At 40.7% G+C, this 20,884-nt stretch overlaps 1 protein-coding gene across 2 annotated transcripts; it reads left to right on the top strand.

Moving 5' to 3' along the window:
- The first annotated feature begins 15,911 nt into the window (after positions 1–15,911).
- Positions 15,912–20,040, top strand: LOC124936747 (guanosine-5'-triphosphate,3'-diphosphate pyrophosphatase). Of its 2 annotated transcripts, XM_047477266.1 has the most exons (7): positions 15,912–17,101; positions 17,184–17,351; positions 17,577–17,618; positions 18,034–18,111; positions 18,236–18,352; positions 19,567–19,653; positions 19,753–20,040. In XM_047477266.1, the coding sequence occupies exons 1-7, from the start codon at positions 16,007–16,009 to the stop codon at positions 19,807–19,809; spliced, it is 1,644 nt and encodes a 547-aa protein (XP_047333222.1). In that variant the 5' UTR covers positions 15,912–16,006; the 3' UTR covers positions 19,810–20,040. The 2 variants fall into 2 exon arrangements, with proteins under 2 accessions (XP_047333222.1, XP_047333223.1); XM_047477267.1 differs by lacking the exons at positions 19,567–19,653; positions 19,753–20,040 and having other exon boundaries at positions 15,913–17,101; positions 18,027–18,111; positions 18,236–18,351.
- Positions 20,041–20,884: the final 844 nt, after the last annotated feature.

Here is a 20,884-nt window from a genome sequence, read left to right on the forward strand (position 1 = left end):
TCCAATGCAATAGCCACCAATAATTGACCACCCACCTTGTGCTTAAAAAAACTAGCATCAACACATAATAAGGACGGCAAAAGGCTTTGAAACCCCTAGTTGAGAGGCCTTGGGACATGAACATATACTTTAAGTGGCCAAGCTCGTCTATTTGGATGTCAGTTATGGTACCAGGATTATACTTCTCCAACATGTAAAGGAATGATGGCAGTATTCCATAGGAATCCTCTACCGTCCTCGCACCGCTATTAAAGCATTTTCACTTGCCCTCCATGCCTTATTATAAGTCAAAAATATTCCATAAGGTGATTGCATGTCTTCAATTATTTTCTTAGGTAAGTGGTTATGGTGATGGTCCATGTACTTGCTCTTCACGCACTGCCCAATAACCCATACTGGTGTTTGCATTTTTTTCTTTAGCTTCGACAAAACTGAGCATGAGTGTTTGTTAGATAAAATTAGACCGGTCAACAGAACTTAACACAAATAAACATTCCATGCAGGAACAAAGAACCGGACCAGTCAACGTAACCAACTGGTTTGAGAAAACCAACCGATCAGATAAATGAACCGGTTAAGAAGCTCAACCGGTCAAACTATCAAACCGACCAGAAACATGACCGCTCAAAGAAGGCCGAAAACACCAGACAGCCGGTCATTCAGAAGCCAAAGCAATAACCGGAAGTCATCCGGTTAAGTCAAATAACCGACCAGCTTAAGAAGATACTTCGGGTATCTGTTGAGAATGATACCAAAGGAACAGACTGAACATTTCCATATTCATACAAGTTTGAGGAAAGTCTACAGGCTGCAGAAGACAGTCCTACAAGATCTTTCCACTTCAGGATAAATCAGAAAGGCAATCTTCCAAGTACAGACAACTGTCTGACCGACAGTTACCACATTGAGTAAAAGACAAACCTAGCCGGTTTGTCCTACATACTGGAAGAACAGACTGCCAACTCTGTGAGGTTGACCGCCAGGTCTGAAAAGTTGACCGCCAGGTCTGAATCACTGAACCTCTGCTCAACCAATCAAATCCAAGGAAATGAAATGTGACCGTTGGCACATTTCACCTATAAAAGGAGCAGCTGAAGAGGAGTGAATGTGAGACACAGTGAACAATTAATGTACAAGTGATAAGATTGTGTTCTCTCTCTAGAAAAGGCCTAAGTGCTAAAGTTGAAGTGTGTATTTACAATTTCGGTGTAAATTGTACGGGTGTTATCGAGCAGGAAATAAGTCTCGATCGGATTGTATTTGTATTCCTTAGTGAATATCCTTCTCGCGGTTTCGAGAGGAAGGGGTGACGTAGGAGTTTTATCTCCGAACATCCATAAAAACGTGTCTTGTTATTTACATTCTGTCTGACTTACTTTATAACCGAGCTGTACTAATCGACCTACACCTTTTTGACCGACTCTACACTATCTAAACCGAATCACCAAGTTACAAAAACCGACCCATCAATTTCCAAACCTGTCCTATTCAAAACTAGTTCTGCCTATCTTGTGAGTGTGATGCTTCAACCTGAAATAAACCTCTTCCGCGCTTGAACCTAGTTCAAGGGTTTGTGACAGTTTGTGTAGTATTGAAACCCCGGTGTTAATAACCGGATTAATCACCACCCTTTGAGTGAAACGCGCTAACCGGCCCAACCTCGGTCCTCTAGTCGCGACCTAGATCCTAACAATTGGTATCAGAGCAGTTAGTTTCAATACTCAAGCAAGCATGTCGTTCGATAGGCCACCAATGCTAGAAGGTGGTGACTTTGCTAATTGGAAGGCACGCATGCACCTACACTTAATCACCATGGATGACGAGATGCAGTTCATCCTGGCCGAATGACCGATAATAATTGACAAGGACAGGAAGGAATGGACAGCTGAAGACAGGAGAAGAAATAACCTGGATAACCATGCCAGAAACCGGATCTCCAACAGTGTAGACAGAAACACGTACTACAAGATCAGAGACTGCAAAACCGCAAAGGAAACATGGGACACGGTTATTCAGATTTATGAGAGAAATGAAAGAACCAAGGAAAACAAGGTAATGGTAGCCACTTAGAAGTTTGAAAGCATCAAGATGAAACCGGGAGAAACAATGAGGGAGTACAGTGACCGGTTCATCGGTGTGTTAGACGAGCTAGCAACTCTTGGCAAGAAGTATGATAACAAGGAGGTCATCATGAAAGCGTTAAGATCTCTTCCAAGTGCGTGGGATATAAAGACAATGGTGATGAGGGAATCAAACTGCCTAAGCAAGATGAAGTTACATGATATATTCGAAGATCTTAAGGCATATGAGTTCGAAATGAGGTCTAGGACTAAAGAAGAGGTTTCGGCCTCAACCTCAACCAGAGCACTGATCACATCCACAGAACCGGTTGCACCTGCACCGATTAGAACCGCCGAACAGTTCGCCGAGGATGCCATGGCAATGCTTGCACAGAAATTTGGGAGGTTCATGAAAAGAAGCCAACCGACAAACTACAACTATGGTGATAAATCCAATGTAAGATGCAATAACTGTAACTGTTTGGGACATTTCAAGTGGGAATGCAGAAAAACCAAGGAGGGATGACCGGAAACCGGACAACCAAAATAACCGAAATAACTACCAACAAACCGGTGAAGGAAGTGAGGTTCAGAAAGCACTGATAGCCGATGATGGAGGAAGCTTATGGGCTCACAGTGACAGTGATGATGAACTCACATGCCTCATGGAAAATGAGGAACAGGTATTTGACTCTCCCTGTGAAGAATTTACTAAAGATGAGTTATATAATGCATTGAATGATATGGTAGCAGAGTATAAGAACCTACTAGCCATGTTACCTAAGCAACTCAACTTTAGAGCCGACCCTATAGTACCCATTCTGACATAACCAGAAATACCTACTTTAACCGAACCAGAGATCATAGAACCTGATGAAACCCCCACCTTAGAAACCGAGTTAGCACCTGAACCACCACTCAAGACCGAACAGTCTAGTGAACTAGTTCGAGAACTAACCGAAGAGGAAAATGCCCACCTCCAGTATAAAATGGCCGCATATAAGAGATCTAGTGACATGGTAAAGAAGATGTGTAGCTATAAGAGACACCCTTTCTGCATGTTTGGCATAGGTTACAAGAACGATAGATCCAAAAACCAAAAACTTGTAGATAAAGTAAGGTTTACAAAGTGTGACCTTCCTCTTATAAGTTTCATTAGAAGCTCCTTAACCGCTGAAGAGGAATTGATCGCATACTATACGGCAGAAAAACTAACCTATGTAGGTTCAACCGACTCTGAGAAGTGGCTTGACCCTGAGAAAAGGAAAGCCGACTTGCTCAAAAATAGGAGAGCCAATCCTCAACCGCATAGGACAAACCACAAATCACCCTCATTTAAAGCCTTCGTAGAAAAACCGAAGTATCCAAAACCAAGTGCCAAAAAGACGGTCAAAACCTTAGCAAAGAAAGCTGTCCGGTTTGTCAAGGTCTGGATGCCCAAGGGACTAATCGCATGTGGACCCAAGTAAATGTGGGTACCAAATAGTTGTAAATATGTACATTTTGCAGGATTTAAAGAAACGGCTAGGAAACTCTAAATGGTACTTGGATAGTGGTTGCTCCAGGCATATGACCGGAAACAACAACCTGCTAACCGACATCAGAATAGAAACCGGTGCATTAATCACTTTCGGTGACAACTCAAAAGGTAGAACTGTGGGCAATGGTAAGATTGTCCATGGTAACCTGACAATTGGTAATGTACTCTTAGTAGAAAACCTACGTTTTAACCTACTAAGCATTAGTCAAATGTGTGATGCTGGATACACGGTAGAATTTCTTAAACATGCATGCTTAGTTAAGAACTCTCAAGGTATCATACTACTAACCGGAAATAGGCTAGGAAATATTTACAAGGTAGACTGGAAAACTAAGGTAGAATATCCTGTATGCATGATAGCCAAGACTGATCAAACATGGCTGTGGCATAAAAGACTAAACCATCTGAACATGAAAACCTTAAACTATATTCGCGGTAAAAAGTTAGTCGACGGAATTCCTGACATAGTATTTAATAAGGATAAGGTTTGTTCAGCATGTCAAATGGGTAAACAAACTAGGTCAACATTTAAGAGTAAAGGACACATGCAATCTAACCGATGCTTAGATCTTCTTCACATGGATTTATTTGGACCGATTCAGGTCATTAGCCTAGGAGGTATGCTTTACACCATGGTAGTTGTTGATGATTACTCTAGATTTACATGGGTAATATTCTTACCATCCAAACGTGAAACCGCATCAAATTTGATCACGCTGCTTAAACGTTTGCAAAATAAAAAATCAACTCGCATTAATAGTATTAGAAGTGATAGAGGTACCGAATTTACCAACAGTACTTTAACCGCATTTCTTAATGAATCCGGTATTAGACACGAGTTGTCTAGTGCTAGGACTCCTCAACAAAATGGCCTGGCCGAGAGAAGAAACCGGACTCTCAAGGAAGCCGCACGGTCCATGATAGCCAATACGGGCATTGCTCAAAAATTCTGGGCTGAGGCTATCAATATTGCATGTTATACACAAAATCGGTCGTTAATTAACAAATTTCACAACAAAACACCGTATGAGGTTTATTTTAACAGAGTTCCTAACCTCAGGTATCTTAAAATTTTCGGTTGTAAATGCTACATACATATAAATGGTAAAACCTATCTTTCTACTTTTGATGCAAAAACCGATACTGGGATCATGTTAGGTTACTCAGCAGTGAGTAAGGCATATAGAGTGTACAATAATAGAACATTAACCGTGGAGGAATCACTTCATGTTGTTTTCGATGAATCGGTTGAAAGTAATACTGCATCATGCTTTGATCTACACAACAGATTGGAAAATAACAATATCCATTCTGATAGTGAAGATGAGATTCCGGTCTTCAGGCGGTTTGTCCATGACCAGATGGGTAATGTTGAAACTCAGCTGGATCAAGCTGTCCCACGACAGGAAGCTGACACTCCGGTTCAAACCGAGGAAATCGGTCGGTCTGACAATCTTGTTCAGCCTACCGATATGTCTAGCCTTGATCAAGCAAACGGTAATTTGGTAGACATCCCTGAACCGAATTTCAAAAGGAACACTAAACATCCTCCTAAGCAAATTATAGGTGACCCTTCAGAACTTGTTCGAACTAGGCGTCAAATTCTGGAGGAATACTTTAATTCCGCCTTTATATCCCAGATTGAGCCGAAAAGAGTAGATGAAGCATTGTCAGATCCGGATTGGATCTTGGGAATGCAAGAAGAATTAAACCAGTTCGAGAGTAATAAAGTCTGGTACCTAGTCCCTAGACCGAAAGATCAACCGGTCATAGGAACAAGATGGGTATTTAGAAATAAACTCAATGAAGACGGTTTGGTCACGAGGAACAAAGCCAGATTAGTGGCACAAGGTTACAAACAGGAAGAAGACGTTGATTTTGAAGAATCATTTGCCCCTGTAGCTAGGATTGAAGCTATTAGGATTTTTCTAGCTTTTGCTGCATTCAAAAACTTTAAGGTTTTCCAAATGGATGTTAAAAGTGCATTTTTAAATGGTGACCTACGTGAAGAGGTGTATGTTGAACAACCACCCGGTTTCAAAAATGTTGAATTACCCAACCATGTATACCGGTTAAACAAAGCTTTATACGGTCTAAAGCAAGCACCTAGAGCCTGGTATGACACACTAACCGCATTTTTGTTAAAACACGATTTCACCATCGGTTCGGTAGATAAAACGTTATTTAAATTTGAGAAGAAGGAACATATCCTACTTGTTCAAATCTATGTAGATGATATCATCTTCGGTTCAACCGATCCTAAGTTATGTGATAAATTCTCAACCCTGATGACTAACAAGTTTGAAATAAGTATGATTGGAGAATTAAGCTTCTTCCTAGGTCTTCAAGTTAAGCAACTCGAAGAAGGAACGTTCGTAAACAAACCCAAGTACACCAAGGAGCTTCTGAAGAAATTTGGGATGGACACATGCTCCTCAGCGGCTACTCCAATGAGCTCATCGGTTAAATTGGACAAAGATGATGAGGGTCAAGTGGTAGACCTGATAGCTTACCGGGGCATCATCGGTTCTCTTCTATACCTGACAGCAAGTAGACCGGATATTCTATTTACAGTCGGTGTGTGTGGAAGATTCCAAGCCAATCCAAAACAATCCCACTACACAGCCGCAAAGCGAATATTAAAATACCTAAAGGGAACACCTGATGTCGGCCTGTGGTATCCAAGGGATTCATCCTTTAACCTAACGAGTTATTCAGATGCAGACTATGCAGGTTGTAAGATTGATAGAAAAAGCACCAGCGGAACATGCCAATTCCTAGGTGACCGGCTTGTTTCATGGCATAGCAAGAAACAAACATCAGTTGCCACATCAACCGCAAAAGCCGAATACCTGGTGGCCGGAAGCTGTTGTTCACAACTTCTTTGGATCCAACAACAACTGAAGGACTTCAGTGTCATAGCCGAAGAGTCTCCGATCTTCTGTGATAACAAGTGCCATAGCAATCACCTACAATCCGGTTCTACACTCTAGAACCAAGCACATTGACATAAGGCACCACTTCATTCGGGAACATGTCATGCTGAAGCATATCCGGTTGGAATACGTACCAACAGATCAACAAGTAGCCGATATCTTCACCAAGCCTCTACAGAAAGCTAAGTTCTCTCAATTCAGACTTACACTCGGTTTAACCGACATTAGTCAGATCATCCCTAAGGATGCTTAAAAGGGAAATCGGTTCTGACAGACAAAACCGGTAGTTCCTCCTAAACTGTCGGATTTCAAATCTTCCAAGGTATCTATGGAAGAACGGCCTGGTCTATCAGACAGAATAAACCGACCGGTTACTTAGTGCATGCACCAAATAACAGCATCGGGACGAACAACTGATAACTGACCGGTTCGGAAATAGGTTATCTTAGATTATTTGAACTTCAAACAAAAGTGGAATAATTACTTGTGTTTAAAATTATCTGTCCTGAAACATTACCTTTTCAAAGTAAAATGGTCGCACCTAAAAAGACGTGAAGATTTGATATCTTTCATGGTCCAGGTCTATGACCAACATCCTAGGCTGTAGACATGCCTATTTCATGCAAAACTCTTTATCATATGGTTAATAGACATTATCACCTGTGATACCTGGATAATAGGCTTCTCTCTCCACTAGTATATAAGTTGAACAAACCTTAAACAAAACAATCACAAGCTGCATAACTCTTCCTCTCACTAAGACAAAATGTCTCAGTTTCTAAACATCCTTCAAGTGGATTTCAACTCTTCTCAAAGCACTGAACACTATGAGGTCTTCAAGATGATCAAATCACTTGAAGATACAGGTCTCCAACACTTTCTACATGACAAACATGTCATCTATTCTGAGTCCGTCCTGGAGTTCTTCTATAACGCCAGGGTTTTTCGTGGAACTCCTCACTTTGACACTCACATCCAGTCAAAGGTTGGAGGAATCGTATTTGACTTTACCGAAAATGACTTTGCCAGATGCTTTAACCTACCAAAGCAGGGGCTACCCGACCTCAACATACCGGCTGAACTAAAAGCCGAGATCTCCTTAGCCTTTGCCCGGTCAAGCCATCCAGTGGATGACCACGGTGCTAAGTCACTATTGAAAGTTGAATACCAGCTTCTCAATGATGTAATCGGTCGAGGCATCCTGGGAAGGGATGTGACCAACACATACTGCACCGCTGCCTTCAACATGATGGCTGCTATAACTACTGGCACACCGGTCAATTGGTCGAGGGTACTGTTCGACGTCCTAGTCTGGATGATTGGCGTTCAAACAGTCGGCATCATTCCTCAAATAAGTTGTCTGCTTCTAGAGCTTGGAGTTCCAACATGCCCGGGGGAAGGGCTGAACCAAGCCCAAGTACTAACCAAGGAAGTTACCGACTCTTTCTATGAGCGGTTTGAGAAGACGTGGAAGAGGAGGAACCGTCACATCCACTCCAACGGTCACACCAACTCAAGCGGATATTAGGTCACTCCTTCCTACACCCGGTCATTTTGCTGCACGCACTGGGTGTATCTCTATTCAACTCTTATGATCATTTTGGTTTCATCTATGTTCTCTTCGGTTTAGTCTAAGTTATCTTCGGTTTCAATCGGTTACTTTTCAGTGTGTTGTTGCATTAGTCATTAATGAAAAGTAACATTTAATTAATGAGGTAACCCCCAACTACATGAGTAATCACTACCCAACTAACTTGGTTACTTTTCAACTAAATCCTACCTCGAGCTCCGCAATTAGTCAAAAGCAACCTCTTCCCAACACACTTTGGAAACATAAATATTCTCTTCTCCAATAAGACAAAACTGACATTCAATATTAATATTTTCTCTCCAAAACCGAATCTATATAAAGGGCTATCTCCTAATCAACTCAACACATCCTAAACACAAAATTCTCTTGAGCTCTCTCTCTTAGCAAAATTCGAATCATGCCAAGCCGAACTCTACCAAATTTCCTAAGCATTGATTTTGACTCTTGCTTGGAAATCAGCGATCAAGAAACAAAAGAGATGTTATTTGAATCCCTTATTAACACCGGCCTTCGAACTTTTCTCGAAGAATCCGGCCCAATACTTCTTGAGGATGTCAATACCTTCTTTAGAAGTGCTTGCGTCAGAGAAACTATATTGTTTCCACGGTAAGAGATCATACCTTCTGGCTGGATGAAGCCGAATTTGCTCAGATGTTCAATCTGCCCACCGAAGGGTTTTCGGACTTCCCTCCCAGGGAAGGAAGAGCCGCGGTGTCTTACTCTTGGCTGTTCTCAGGAACCGGGAGGCCGGTGGAGAACAACGGGCCAAAGACCTGTCTTCGGTTCCACGTCCAGCTCCTACTTGAAATCATCAATCGCTCGTTAATCTGCCAATCCCCTAACCAGCTGTACTCCAAAAAGGTGTATAACATGATGACCTACATCATGAGTTATGCCCCCATAAACTGGTCATCGGTCATATTCAACAACCTAAAAACTATGGTGTTGACCAAAAGAGGCCTAGGTTACGCTCCTCGTATCAGTCGACTTATACTCAAGTATCGTCCAGAATTTGGACCGGGTGCACCGGCATCCCTCTCAAACATTCTTGATGTGGATGAGGTAGAGGATAAGTTCTCTAGGATGGTTATTGCCTAGACCATATTCCTTGTTATCTCTTTTATTCCTTCCTTTCTGTATTTCCAAACCGATCTATATATCGGTTTCTATCTTGTACCTTCATTCAATGAAACTCTATTTCAGTCTAAATAACCGGGTCCAAATAACAATTCAGAACATCCATCTAAGTAACCGGTTAATATTATAAAGTAACTTCATTTTCATTAAAATATCCGGTCAATATCAAAGAAACCGCGTCTTCGCAGTTATGCACGGTCTCAAGAAGAACCGTTTAAAGTTGTAAATAATCCAGAACACTCATCTAAATAACCGGTTTAATCGATAGACAAACCTGTGTTCGTAGAATTTTCCGGTCAAGGTCAAAACACCGCATCATTGCGGTTCACAAACCACTTCATAATACGGTTTCAAAAAGGGATTGCGTCATCAAAATCAAAATCGAAATTTTAGAGGGAAATTTCGCGCCCATAAATTCCCGCTCATAAATCCCGCCCTTGACTTCCCGCCTCTGATTTGGCGCCCTTAGATTCCCGCCCATTGATTGCCGCCTATTTGATTACCGCCTTTAGCTTCCCGCCCATTGATTGCCGCCTTTTGGCTAGGAGGGAAAAATCCCGCCAAAAGTTGATGGGACGGTTGGGCTTCCAGACCGCGCCTATAAAAAGGGTCCTTGGCCATTTCATTTTACTCTTACGCGAAACAGCTTTCTCTCTCTAAGCTATTAAACTTTCTCACAGCGGTTATTCTCTTGTTTTCTCAAACCCTCTCAATCATCTACAATGGGTCGTGCTTCGGCTTTATTCAAACATATCATTCAAGTGGATTTTGAGGAGATCCTACAAAACGGTTCGGTTGCGGCAAAGGAAGTTATTACCCGGATTTCCGAAGCCCGACTCGAGTACTTTCTAGGCGGTCCTTTTGTTCTCTACAGAGAAGCGGTTGAAGAATTTTTCAAAACCGCATCTCTCTCTGGCGACAAAATAACCGCAACTGTTGGCGGCAAGCAATTCGATATAACCGAAGAGTCGGTTGCGGAAATCCTACGTCTTCTAACAGATGGCCGCAACGCTTCGATGGAACTAGACCCAACAACATTCGAGGCGGCTTGCCAGATTCTCTCGGCAACCGGGGATCCGGTAAAGGTATCCGGTAAAAAGTCATCACTGCGACCGGAATATATACCGCTCTGTGACATCTTCACTAAGTCGGTTCAAGCGAGAGGTGGAAATTTCGACAACCTCACCAAGGCCAAAATCGAGATGCTTATCGGCTTACTGGACGGTATGAACGTCAACTGGGCAAAGGAGATTTTCCGTAATCTACAAGACATGGTGAAACCGGATTCCGCCCGGTCATGGGGATACGCCATCCCACTTGGGAAGATCATGCTCCATAACAACATCAACACCGGTCCTGGTGTTCTTCTCTCCTCAAGCAAAATAATTAGATCCCGCCAATTTCTAGAGAAGAAGCAGCCGGCCCCCGGCTCTACAGGTGGCCGAAGGAAGAAATCTACCGCCAAGACACCGGCTCTGGTAAAAGACAAGTCCGGAAGCAAGGATAAGGAACCGATAGTATTCACGGAATCGCGCTCAGAAACGCAAGATGAGGAAGAGTCGGCTTCCACGTCTGACCGAACCGGCTCGCAGAAAACCGATAACAATCCATCCAATAAAGGACCGATTGAAGAGGAACAATCGGCTACAAGTCTTGACAATGCCGGTACAGCCGCAAGCCTTGAACACACCGATGTCGGTGCAGACGGCCCTAGGGAGGAAGAGGTTCCCGTTGATAACGACCGGAAGATAGCCGAGAACATTGTACGCAAAATCTTGGAAGGGATTCATCTGCAAGCTCAAAAGGCAGCACAAGCATGCAATGAGTGGTTCATGATCCGGTGCAATAAATTCTTCAAACACATGCTACCGGGTCTAACCGATGAACAAAGTTTCAGAAGGCTAAAGGAGATGGAAGAAGACGTTATCAGACTCACAAACGCCGAGGATCCTAACGAAGCCATGGACCGACACGCAATAGTGGAACCGCGTGCTCGGTTACAAAAGCTAACCGCACATATACGAAAGCTTACAGAAAGGTATGTTGCGGGAACACCGAAGGCTAAGTTACAACTCCTGGTGTTGGAAATGCTTGAAGTCAGGAAAGGAGAACTCATTGACGAGATAGAGCAGATTGAAGCGGTGCGCAGACAGCAAGGTACAACGCACTCTCCGCGTCTTGAAACCGATGACGGTCAGAATCGAGGTGATACGCCTCCTCTGGCGGATCCGGTCATCAACGAAACCGACGAAAGGACAGAAACTCCTTTCACCGGGCCACTTGAAACCAATCAACCTGGGGATTCAGAACCGGTTGTCACCGAAGAAAGAGTCAAGACTCTCATTGAAGAGTTTGCCAACAGAAAGGTTCGACCGTGGAGGAGGAAATTCAAGAAAGCCGCGCTTCAAACAATTACATTGGCCGAAACAACGAGGGATAATCTTGTGAAGGCAGAGGCCCGGATCACAGAAATCGAAGCTGACTACCGGGACGATACCATTCTGCACAACGAACATCTTAAGCGAACCGAAGACTTGGAAGATAAGACCTCCAAGATGGTGGATGACATGGATCGGTTTCAAGAGAAAACCGAACAACAGCTCACAAAGGTCGATGAGGACCTAGGGCGGTCAAGCGCCGAAGTCGGTTCGACACTTGTCAGGGTCATAGATCTTGAAAAGAAGAATGCGAGTCTTGAGGAGCGCAACGACAAGCTTGAAAGCGACCTTAAGGCGGTCACCGAACAGGTGACTGAGTTGATAAATGTCAAGATTAATGCTGATAAAGCGGTTGAAGAGGCAAACGCTCGAGCGGCTAAGGATATTCAGGATGCGCTGGACGAAGAAGCGCGGAAAGCAAAGGAGGCACCGCGATTGTCTGAAGAGGAAATAGCCGTGCGCGAACAAAACCTAGCGGCTAAAAATACGGCACTTGCGAAGTCCATGGCAGCTCAAGCAGCCGAGGATGCAGAGCAGTTAAATACTGAAAAACGAAGACTCGCCGAATTTGCAAACGCTCACAAGAAGACCAAGGCGGCTTCCTCATCTTCGGCTCCAGCAACACGGAAAAGGAAAACACCATCAAGAAAGGTTCAGGTAACCGGGATGCTGGAAAGGATCACCGAGACAAATATAGAAACTCCACCGCACCCGGCTTCCCAAACCGAGGACGAAAACGAAGAAAATCTTGAGCCGCGATCTACAAGACAGCGAGTCTCCAATGCAGTTCCAGTCAGCACGGTCGGTCAACCGCAAGCTGGAGGTTCATCTTCAAGACCGGCTCAACCGGATGAGGAACAACCAACCGATGACATGATGAAAGGCTTCATGCCATCCGAATCAGAATAGGGGCTCTCTTTTCTTAATCTATGTTTATTTCGATTTCTACATATATAATATTTTCCCCTTTTACGGTTACTTATATATATATAAAGTTATTTTTGAAACCGGCCTATACTTGCAGTCTTACATGATTTTGATAATTTTAAATAAAATAATCAAAAAGGGAGAAATTGATAAGATAAAAGATTAGAATTTTCCAAAATTTTTCTCAAAATTTTTCCAAATTTCTCGAAAAATTCTCCGCAGTTAGTTTCAAAAATCCGGTGAAATAAAAAAAACCGGCCTACGTTTGCAATCCTACATAATTTTGATAATTTTAAATAAAATAATCAAAATGGGAGAAATTGTTAGATAAAATTAGACCGGTCAACAGAACTTAACACAAATAAACCTTCCATGCAGGAACAAAGAACCGGACCAGTCAAAGTAACCAACTGGTTTGAGAAAACCAACCGATCAGATAAATGAACCGGTTAAGAAGCTCAACCGGTCAAACTATCAAACCGACCAGAAACATGACCGCTCAAAGAAGGCCGAAAACACCAGACAGTCGGTCATTCAGAAGTCAAAGCAATAACCGGAAGTCATCCGGTTAAGTCAAATAACCGACCAGCTTAAGAAGATACTTCGGGTATCTGTTGAGAATGATACCAAAGGAACAGACTAAACATTTCCATATTCATACAAGTCTGAGGAAAGTCTGCAGGCTGCAGAAGACAGTCCTACAAGATCTTTCCACTTCGAGATAAATCAGAAAGGCAATCTTCCAAGTACAGACAACTGTCTGACCGACAGTTACCACATTGAGTAAAAGACAAACCTAGCCGGTTTGTCCTACATACTGGAAGAACAGACTGCCAACTCTGTGAGGTTGACCGCCAGGTCTGAAAAGTTGACCGCCAGGTCTGAATCACTGAACCTCTGCTCAACCAATCAAATCCAAGGAAATGAAATATGACCGTTGACATATTTCACCTATAAAAGGAGCAGCTGAAGAGGAGTAAATGTGGGACACAGTGAACAATTAATTTACAAGTGATAAGATTGTGTTCTCTCTCTAGAAAAGGCTTAAGTGCTAAAGTTGAAGTGTGTATTTACAATTTCGGTGTAAATTGTACGGGTGTTATCGAGCAGGAAATAAGTCTCGATCGGATTGTATTTGTATTCCTTAGTGAATATCCTTCTCGCGGTTTCGAGAGGAAGGGGTGACGTAGGAGTTTTATCTCTGAACATCCATAAAAATTTGTCTTGTTATTTACTTTCTGTCTGACTTACTTTATAACCGAGCTGTACTAACCGACCTACACCTTTTTGACCGACTCTACACTATCTAAACCGAATCACCAAGTTACAAAAACCGACCCATCAATTTCCAAACCTGTCCTATTCAAAACCGGTTCAGCCTATCTTGTGAGTGTGCTGCTTCAACCTGAAACAAACTTCTTCCGTGCTTGAACCTGGTTCAAGGGTTTGTGATAGTTTGTGTAGTATTTAAACCCCGGTGTTAATCTCTAACCGGATTAATCACCACCCTTTGAGTGAAACGCGCTAACCGGCCCAACCCCGTTCCTCCAGCCGCGACCTAGATCCTAACAGTGTTGTTGCTCAAATTTCCGGATCTCAAATATCTCAGAAAACTTACCTTTCACAGCCCGCAAGCTCCACTTGCATGTCTCATCCAAACATTTCACTTCCCAAAGATGTTTTCTTGACTTCTCCACTTTGAATTCAAAATGATTGGTCATCGCATATTTATATAGAGCAAGTTGAAGTTTTTTTTATTTTCAAACAACGAACCGACTTCCAATACGGTTTCACTAGTTAATGTCATCGCAAATGAGGGGTCTGGCGGTGATGTGTATGTCGGGTTTATCGATGGTGTACCCATTGATGATCTTTTTGCACTAGATGGTGTACTCATTGATGATCTTCTTGCACTAGATGGTGTACTCATTGATGCTCTTCTTGCACTAGTTGGTGTACCCATTGATGATCTTCTTGCACTTGTTGGTATAGGTATTGATGCCTTTTCACCAATATTAACATGCAAGACCCGAGTAAGTGGGATGTGAGGCAAAGAGTTTTCTCCAGCTTTATTTTGACTTTCAACAAAGAATTCCGAGGGTACGACGGGTGGTACAATTTTTTGAGTAAGTTGTGGTGGTAGTATACTTTTTGAGTTGGGTATGTAAGTAGTGGTATCTTTTCTTTAGTACATGTTGACTTCTCTACTACAGAGACACAATGATGACACGGTTCGACCCAAAATCAAGCGTGATAAATATGTGTTCAAATCCCCCATCATAATCAATAAAAATAGGTTTTGGATTTCTGATATTCGGAATATCATACTTGACTTACAACACTAAATCGTATGCAGATTTCTGCACGTTAAGTCTAGCATAGAGTATATCAACTAATTCAGCATAACGAATACTTTGGGATAAATCAAATGTTTTGATTGAAGATGCATCAAAATACAGTATTCCATCAGCATCAAGTTTCCACTCTCCATTATAGAAAACGAAAACTTCAGCTGCAATAAAAAAACATGATTTGATTTAGAAATAGATAATTAATACTTCGCGAATCACTTGGGTCTTAGCGAAACGGGAAGGCCTTCGCGAATCGCTGGGCACTTAGTGAAACGAGAAAGCCTTCGCGAATCGCTAGGTACTTAGCGAAACGGGAAGGCCTTAGCGAAACGGGAAGCAAACTTTGAACAACAGTGATTCGAAGAAACCAAACATCAATAAACTTGAAGTATCATGCTTAAAATAAACGTACCAAGTGGAACAGTGCTCGTGCTCATCGTGGAGCTCATTGTGGATTTCGACCCGTCGCTGACGAGATCGCCGTCGGAGTTTAGAGAGGAGGAGAAGAGCGGGAAGAGAGAGAAGGAGAAGAAAAGAAATAAAAAAAAATAAGGGAGATTATATTAAATAGTAAGGGTAATCTGGACATTTCACACATTCCCACTTCGCGAAACGCTAAGCCCCTTCGCGTTTCGCAAAAAAAGCAATTTCTTAAAAAAAAAAAAAATAAAAGACCACGAACGCAATTAAAATTATGTTTTGCCACCCGCTCAAATAAAGGCATCTTTGAGGTCATTTCCTCAAATTTCCCGATTGGAGAAACACATTTTCTTCGGAACAATTTTATGTGTCGATTTGGTGATCATCTAAAAATGAAAAAATGGGGCTTAAACCTGATAAGAAGGACCTATTGATTGTTTATGTGACAAATTACACGGATTAAAACCAACATATATAGTTTTTAAAATCCGGATGTTATAGCCCTTACTTTTGTCTTTCTAAAAGTGAGAAGGATTCGCGCTCTTCTACATAACAGAATTAATCACAGAAATGGAGATCGAGTAGAATAGTATCCAACCGTAGAAGATGGCAGTCACCCCCTCCTTCAACAACAACCTCTTCGCCTCCGTTGATATGGGAACAAATTCCTTCAAGCTCCTCATCGTCCGCACCGATTCCTCCACCGGCAGGTTCATTGCCCTCGACCGCCTCAAAGAGCCAGTCGTCCTCGGTCGCGACATCGTCTCCTCCTCAAAAATATCCGCCGCCTCGTATGTCCACTCATTCGATGCCCTCACGAAATTCCAGGAAATCCTCTGCTCCAATCGCGTTCCTCCCGCCCATACCAGCTTTGTCGCCACCTCCGCTATACGCGAAGCTTTAAATCGATCCGAATTCACAACAAAAGTCCACCAGACCCTCGGCCTTGAAGTCAATGTCCTGTCCGGCGAAGAGGAGGCGCGCCTCTCGTATATTGGGGTTCTACAATTTCATCCAGTTTTCGACAAAAAAGTCCTCACTATTGACATAGGTGGAGGTTCGACTGAATTTGTGATCGGGAAACAAGGCAAAGTTATTGTTGGGATTTCATTGAAACTAGGACACGTGACTCTTACGGAAGAATTTGTAAAGACTGGTGAACTTCAGTCTATGCGAGAACACATTAGGAGTGTGATCCGAAAATCTGGATTGATTGACAAAGTTGCAGAACAAAGATTTGACATTGTTATTGGTTCTTCGGGAACAGTTCGATCCATAGAGAAGGCAATATTCTATGGATATGGTGGCAGCTTGATGGATGATGCTGGATTGTTTGAAGGGCACAAGAGAGATTGGAGATTTGTCAAGGAAGAACTGGGAGACTTAGTTAGTAGGTTGTATCTTGAAGAGGGTAGGATTGAATTGCTGGATAAACGTGACAAATTTTTCAAGAGGAGATCAGAGTTTATAGTGGCGGGTGCTGTGCTCTTAGAAGAGATATTTGTTGCACTTGGTATATTTGAGATGGTGGTTTCTGGATATTCTCTGGGAGAGGGTGTAATTGCAGAAAAAATGTACGGTGTTTTGAATGAATTTGACTTGAATGCAAATGCACGATGGCATTCTGTTGTGCGCCTGGCCAAGAGGTTTAACAACAAAAAGAGGATGAAATCAGCTGCATTATGCAGTAGTATTGCTAAGGTAAATTGAATTTTGTGGAGAAATATATATGTCTATACCTATAGATTATAGTATGACTTACATATGGAAGTCATGAATGCAGGAACTGTTTGAAAGTTTAAGGAAATTGATGGTTGTCTATTGTGAAGATATGCATATTATTTTAGACGATAAAGATCGTGAATATCTTGAAGCTGCTTGTTTGCTTCACAACATAGGTCTCTTTTTGGGTGAAAAGGGTTATCATAAGCAGTCTTACAAGATTATCATGGTATGTTAAACGACACTCCAGTTTGTCATATGTTTTCCAAATAGAAGTGGTTATGATGATAGCATATAATAGTTTTATAAAATTAAATTAATTTCAGATGCAGATTTCAGTTGGCATTAACAATCTATCTATCCAGTTATGTTAATTTTAGTTTTTGGTAGGAATCTTTGCTGCATATTTCATTGTGCTTTAGGCTGTTTATGGGATTCTGTCTTTATGTAACAGAATGGTGAACATCTTCATGGATATAACAGTGATGAGGTCAAGGTAAAAGCTGCTCACTAAATTGGTTTTTTCTTATAACATTTTGTCTGAATATTTGGCTTGATTTGGAAGCACCATTTGTGTGAATTTGGATGGGATCATGTCTGAAAATGAGGTGTATCTGAACTTAGTGATGCTTAGATCCAGATCTGGATATGCCTAAGAAAAGCACTGACAATAGAATTGCTCTTGCTGTTGGAGATGTGTCCAATTTGGCTGGAAGACATCTACAAACTATCTAAATTGACGCTATTTTTTGGTGTGTCCATCATCCATATACACCTTTCAGGCCAAACATATTGCAGTTTCAAAGCTAGATCTACATCCGGATCCAAATAAAAAAGTGTCTCCAAATCAAGCCAACGTCACCAGGTCATAATATAATTACAAATGCTGATTATATATCTGTAGTATTCAGATAATAGCCTTGCTTGCCAGACATCATAGGAAGAAGTTTCCAAAATTGGATAATCACTCACATGGGTTCAACCAAGAGGTATATATTGCTATCCATCCACATTCATCATTCAGTCTGCCTGCCTTATGTATTTGACATACAGAACTACTTAAAAATTTGTATTTGGTACAAGTTTATGAAACAAAGGCTGTTGGAATTGCAGGTGAAGCAAAAATTCAGAATCCTTTGTATAATTATTCGTCTATCAACCATGATAGAGCATAACTTTCCAAATGTCAAAGAAATAGATTTTTCCCATTCTGATGAAGGTTTCAAAATGGTAAGTTTTCAGCTAGACATTCTTGAGGATATTGTTGAGGATATAATGCACATTGCCATATTGTCATCATTCTTAAAAACAATAACCATTAAAATTAGACACACTTCATGTATGCACACAACACATTATTGGATTAGAGATATACAACAGAAGAGAGAAAAACAACCGAGAAATTCAAGAGCAAGGTTGCTTCTTGAGAACTTGTAAGTTTCTTGATCATCTTTTCTAGTGGAAATTATATGTTATCTTGGCAAGTGGATGTACGAATTTTCTCCTATCCACTATAAAGGCTTTGTATCATTCTCCATTTGATTTCATCGAATTCCATACATTACACAAGAAGATATCGAGTTTCTCTCGCAAACTGTTCGAGAAGCAAGAATACCAAATCCTGAATTACACCTTTGTGTAGTTAGTTCTTCATCATTTCCGCAGTTTCTACTCATTGATCAATCTTGGCAATGAAGTACACCTGTTAACTTCACAACAATTAGTTACCATAAAACCCTTAATTGAAGTTTGTTGCTGAGTGCTGACTCATTGGATGCTTCAATTCAATAGGCTATTAGGCATTATTGCTTATTTACTGAAATAAGTAATAGTAAATATTTATGAAAAAACAGGTAGTATTTATTTACGATTGTAAGTTAGTGAAAGATTAGATCTTATTCTTACATATACCTGTAATTATATGTAAAAATCTATTATTCTTCCCTTTGGCTGTTTCACTGCATCTCAGTCTACAACAGTTTGTTGTAGCTGGATATATGTCTATGATTAGAACAAGGAAACGTGACATTGATTGTGACAGTAGGAAGGAACAGATTGTTCTAACAATGAAATGAAAGAAAAAGGTCAAGGCTGGGGATTGTAGGTCTAAGAAAAAACTCAGTTGCTAAATTTATGGCAAGCTTGTTTTGCTGCATAACTTTTAAAATAGCTCAAATTATTTTCCATCATCATTTTTTGAAAACTTAGTTATTGCCTTGTTATGCATTTAGAAAGAACAATATTTTAGCTAAGGATTAAAATTAAGGAGCTGTATTATGAACTTACGGTGGAAAGTAATTTGAGCTATTTTTAAAAGCACAAAATACGCTTAACACAAATTGAGTAAGCAAATCCATCATTTATACAAGTTCATGCACTTCTATCTGATTTTATTGTACTTTTCTTTTTGACTATGTTGTTCATAATCTGAAAATTGGCTGCAGGTCCTTAATGAGAGGATGGGACAGATTTCGTCATCCCAAAACAACGTAAAGGAGGAAATAAAGAAGGAGATTGAACATTTCAGAGTGGTAATGGAGTTAGTCCCTATTTTCTTATGGGATATAGCTTAATATCTTCCTAGCAATTTTTTATACTTAAAAATTCTGATGTTTGCTCCTCTTATAAAGGTACTTGATCAGAAGTTATCAGTCATACTTCCTTCAAGAACATCAGAGTTGTCATAAAAGATACTCATCAATGTGTCTGGTGGTGGAACACCAAATCATATTAACTGTTACATTGTGAAGTGTGAATAATTTTACTGTACCAGTTTTGGAAAAAAAAAGTTCAACAAGCCATTGAACTAATATGGAATGCTTAAATTGACCACTCATTGAACTTTAAATTGTTTCAATTAACCTATCGGAATTTCTTTAATTGTCTCCAACAAGTCACTTTATTTTGCCCCTTTTTTACTCCCATATTTCCTCTCTAATATATTATTTCATGTCCTTTTGAAGGGATCCAAGAAGTATTATTGTTACAGTAGAATTTTACAATGCTTCTAGAATCAGGTATAGAAAAATAATACTAAAAATGAATCTGTAGAAAAGAGAATATTGAAAGATTTTTTGGTATTATTATAACAAAAGAGGTTATTATTGCATTTACACATAGAGACTATTAATAGCAATTAAGAATTTGCCTATAGACCCGAACCTTTGAGCTTCTTAATTGTTAAGCTTATCTATGAGCTTCTTAATTGTTAAGCTTATCTATGAGTTTCTTAACTTGAACTTATTTATAATACAAAAACTAATAAATATAAACTCATATATTACATATTTTTAACACTCCTCTTCAAATTAGGAGTAATCTAGAGCCTTCGTGAAAATATCAGTAAGTTGATCTTTGTTAGGTACAAAGAGGGTTTCAATCTCACCAGATTGAACCTTTTTACGAACAAAGTAAGAACAAAATGACAATCAATTTCAATGTGCTTGGTACGCTCATAGAATACTAGATTTGATGCAATATATCTACAGTATTGATGTCGCAATACATTTTTATGGTTTTGAGGTCAACTCTCAAGTCTTTAATAATATATTTAATCTAAATGAGTTCTCCGGTAGTAGCTGCCATAGCACGATATTCAGCTTCGGCGCTTGAACGGGAAACATTATTTTGCTTCTTACTTCTCCACGTCACTAAATTTTCTTCAACGAATGTATAAAAGTCGGTAGTCGACTTTCTATCAAAGTTGTCTGCCCAATCAGCATCAGTATAACCAATGACGTCAATGCGGTTGTTTTGCTTCAT

This window comes from Impatiens glandulifera, chromosome 4 (genome assembly GCF_907164915.1).
Source record: "Impatiens glandulifera chromosome 4, dImpGla2.1, whole genome shotgun sequence".
NCBI classification, from domain to species: Eukaryota; Viridiplantae; Streptophyta; class Magnoliopsida; order Ericales; family Balsaminaceae; genus Impatiens; species Impatiens glandulifera.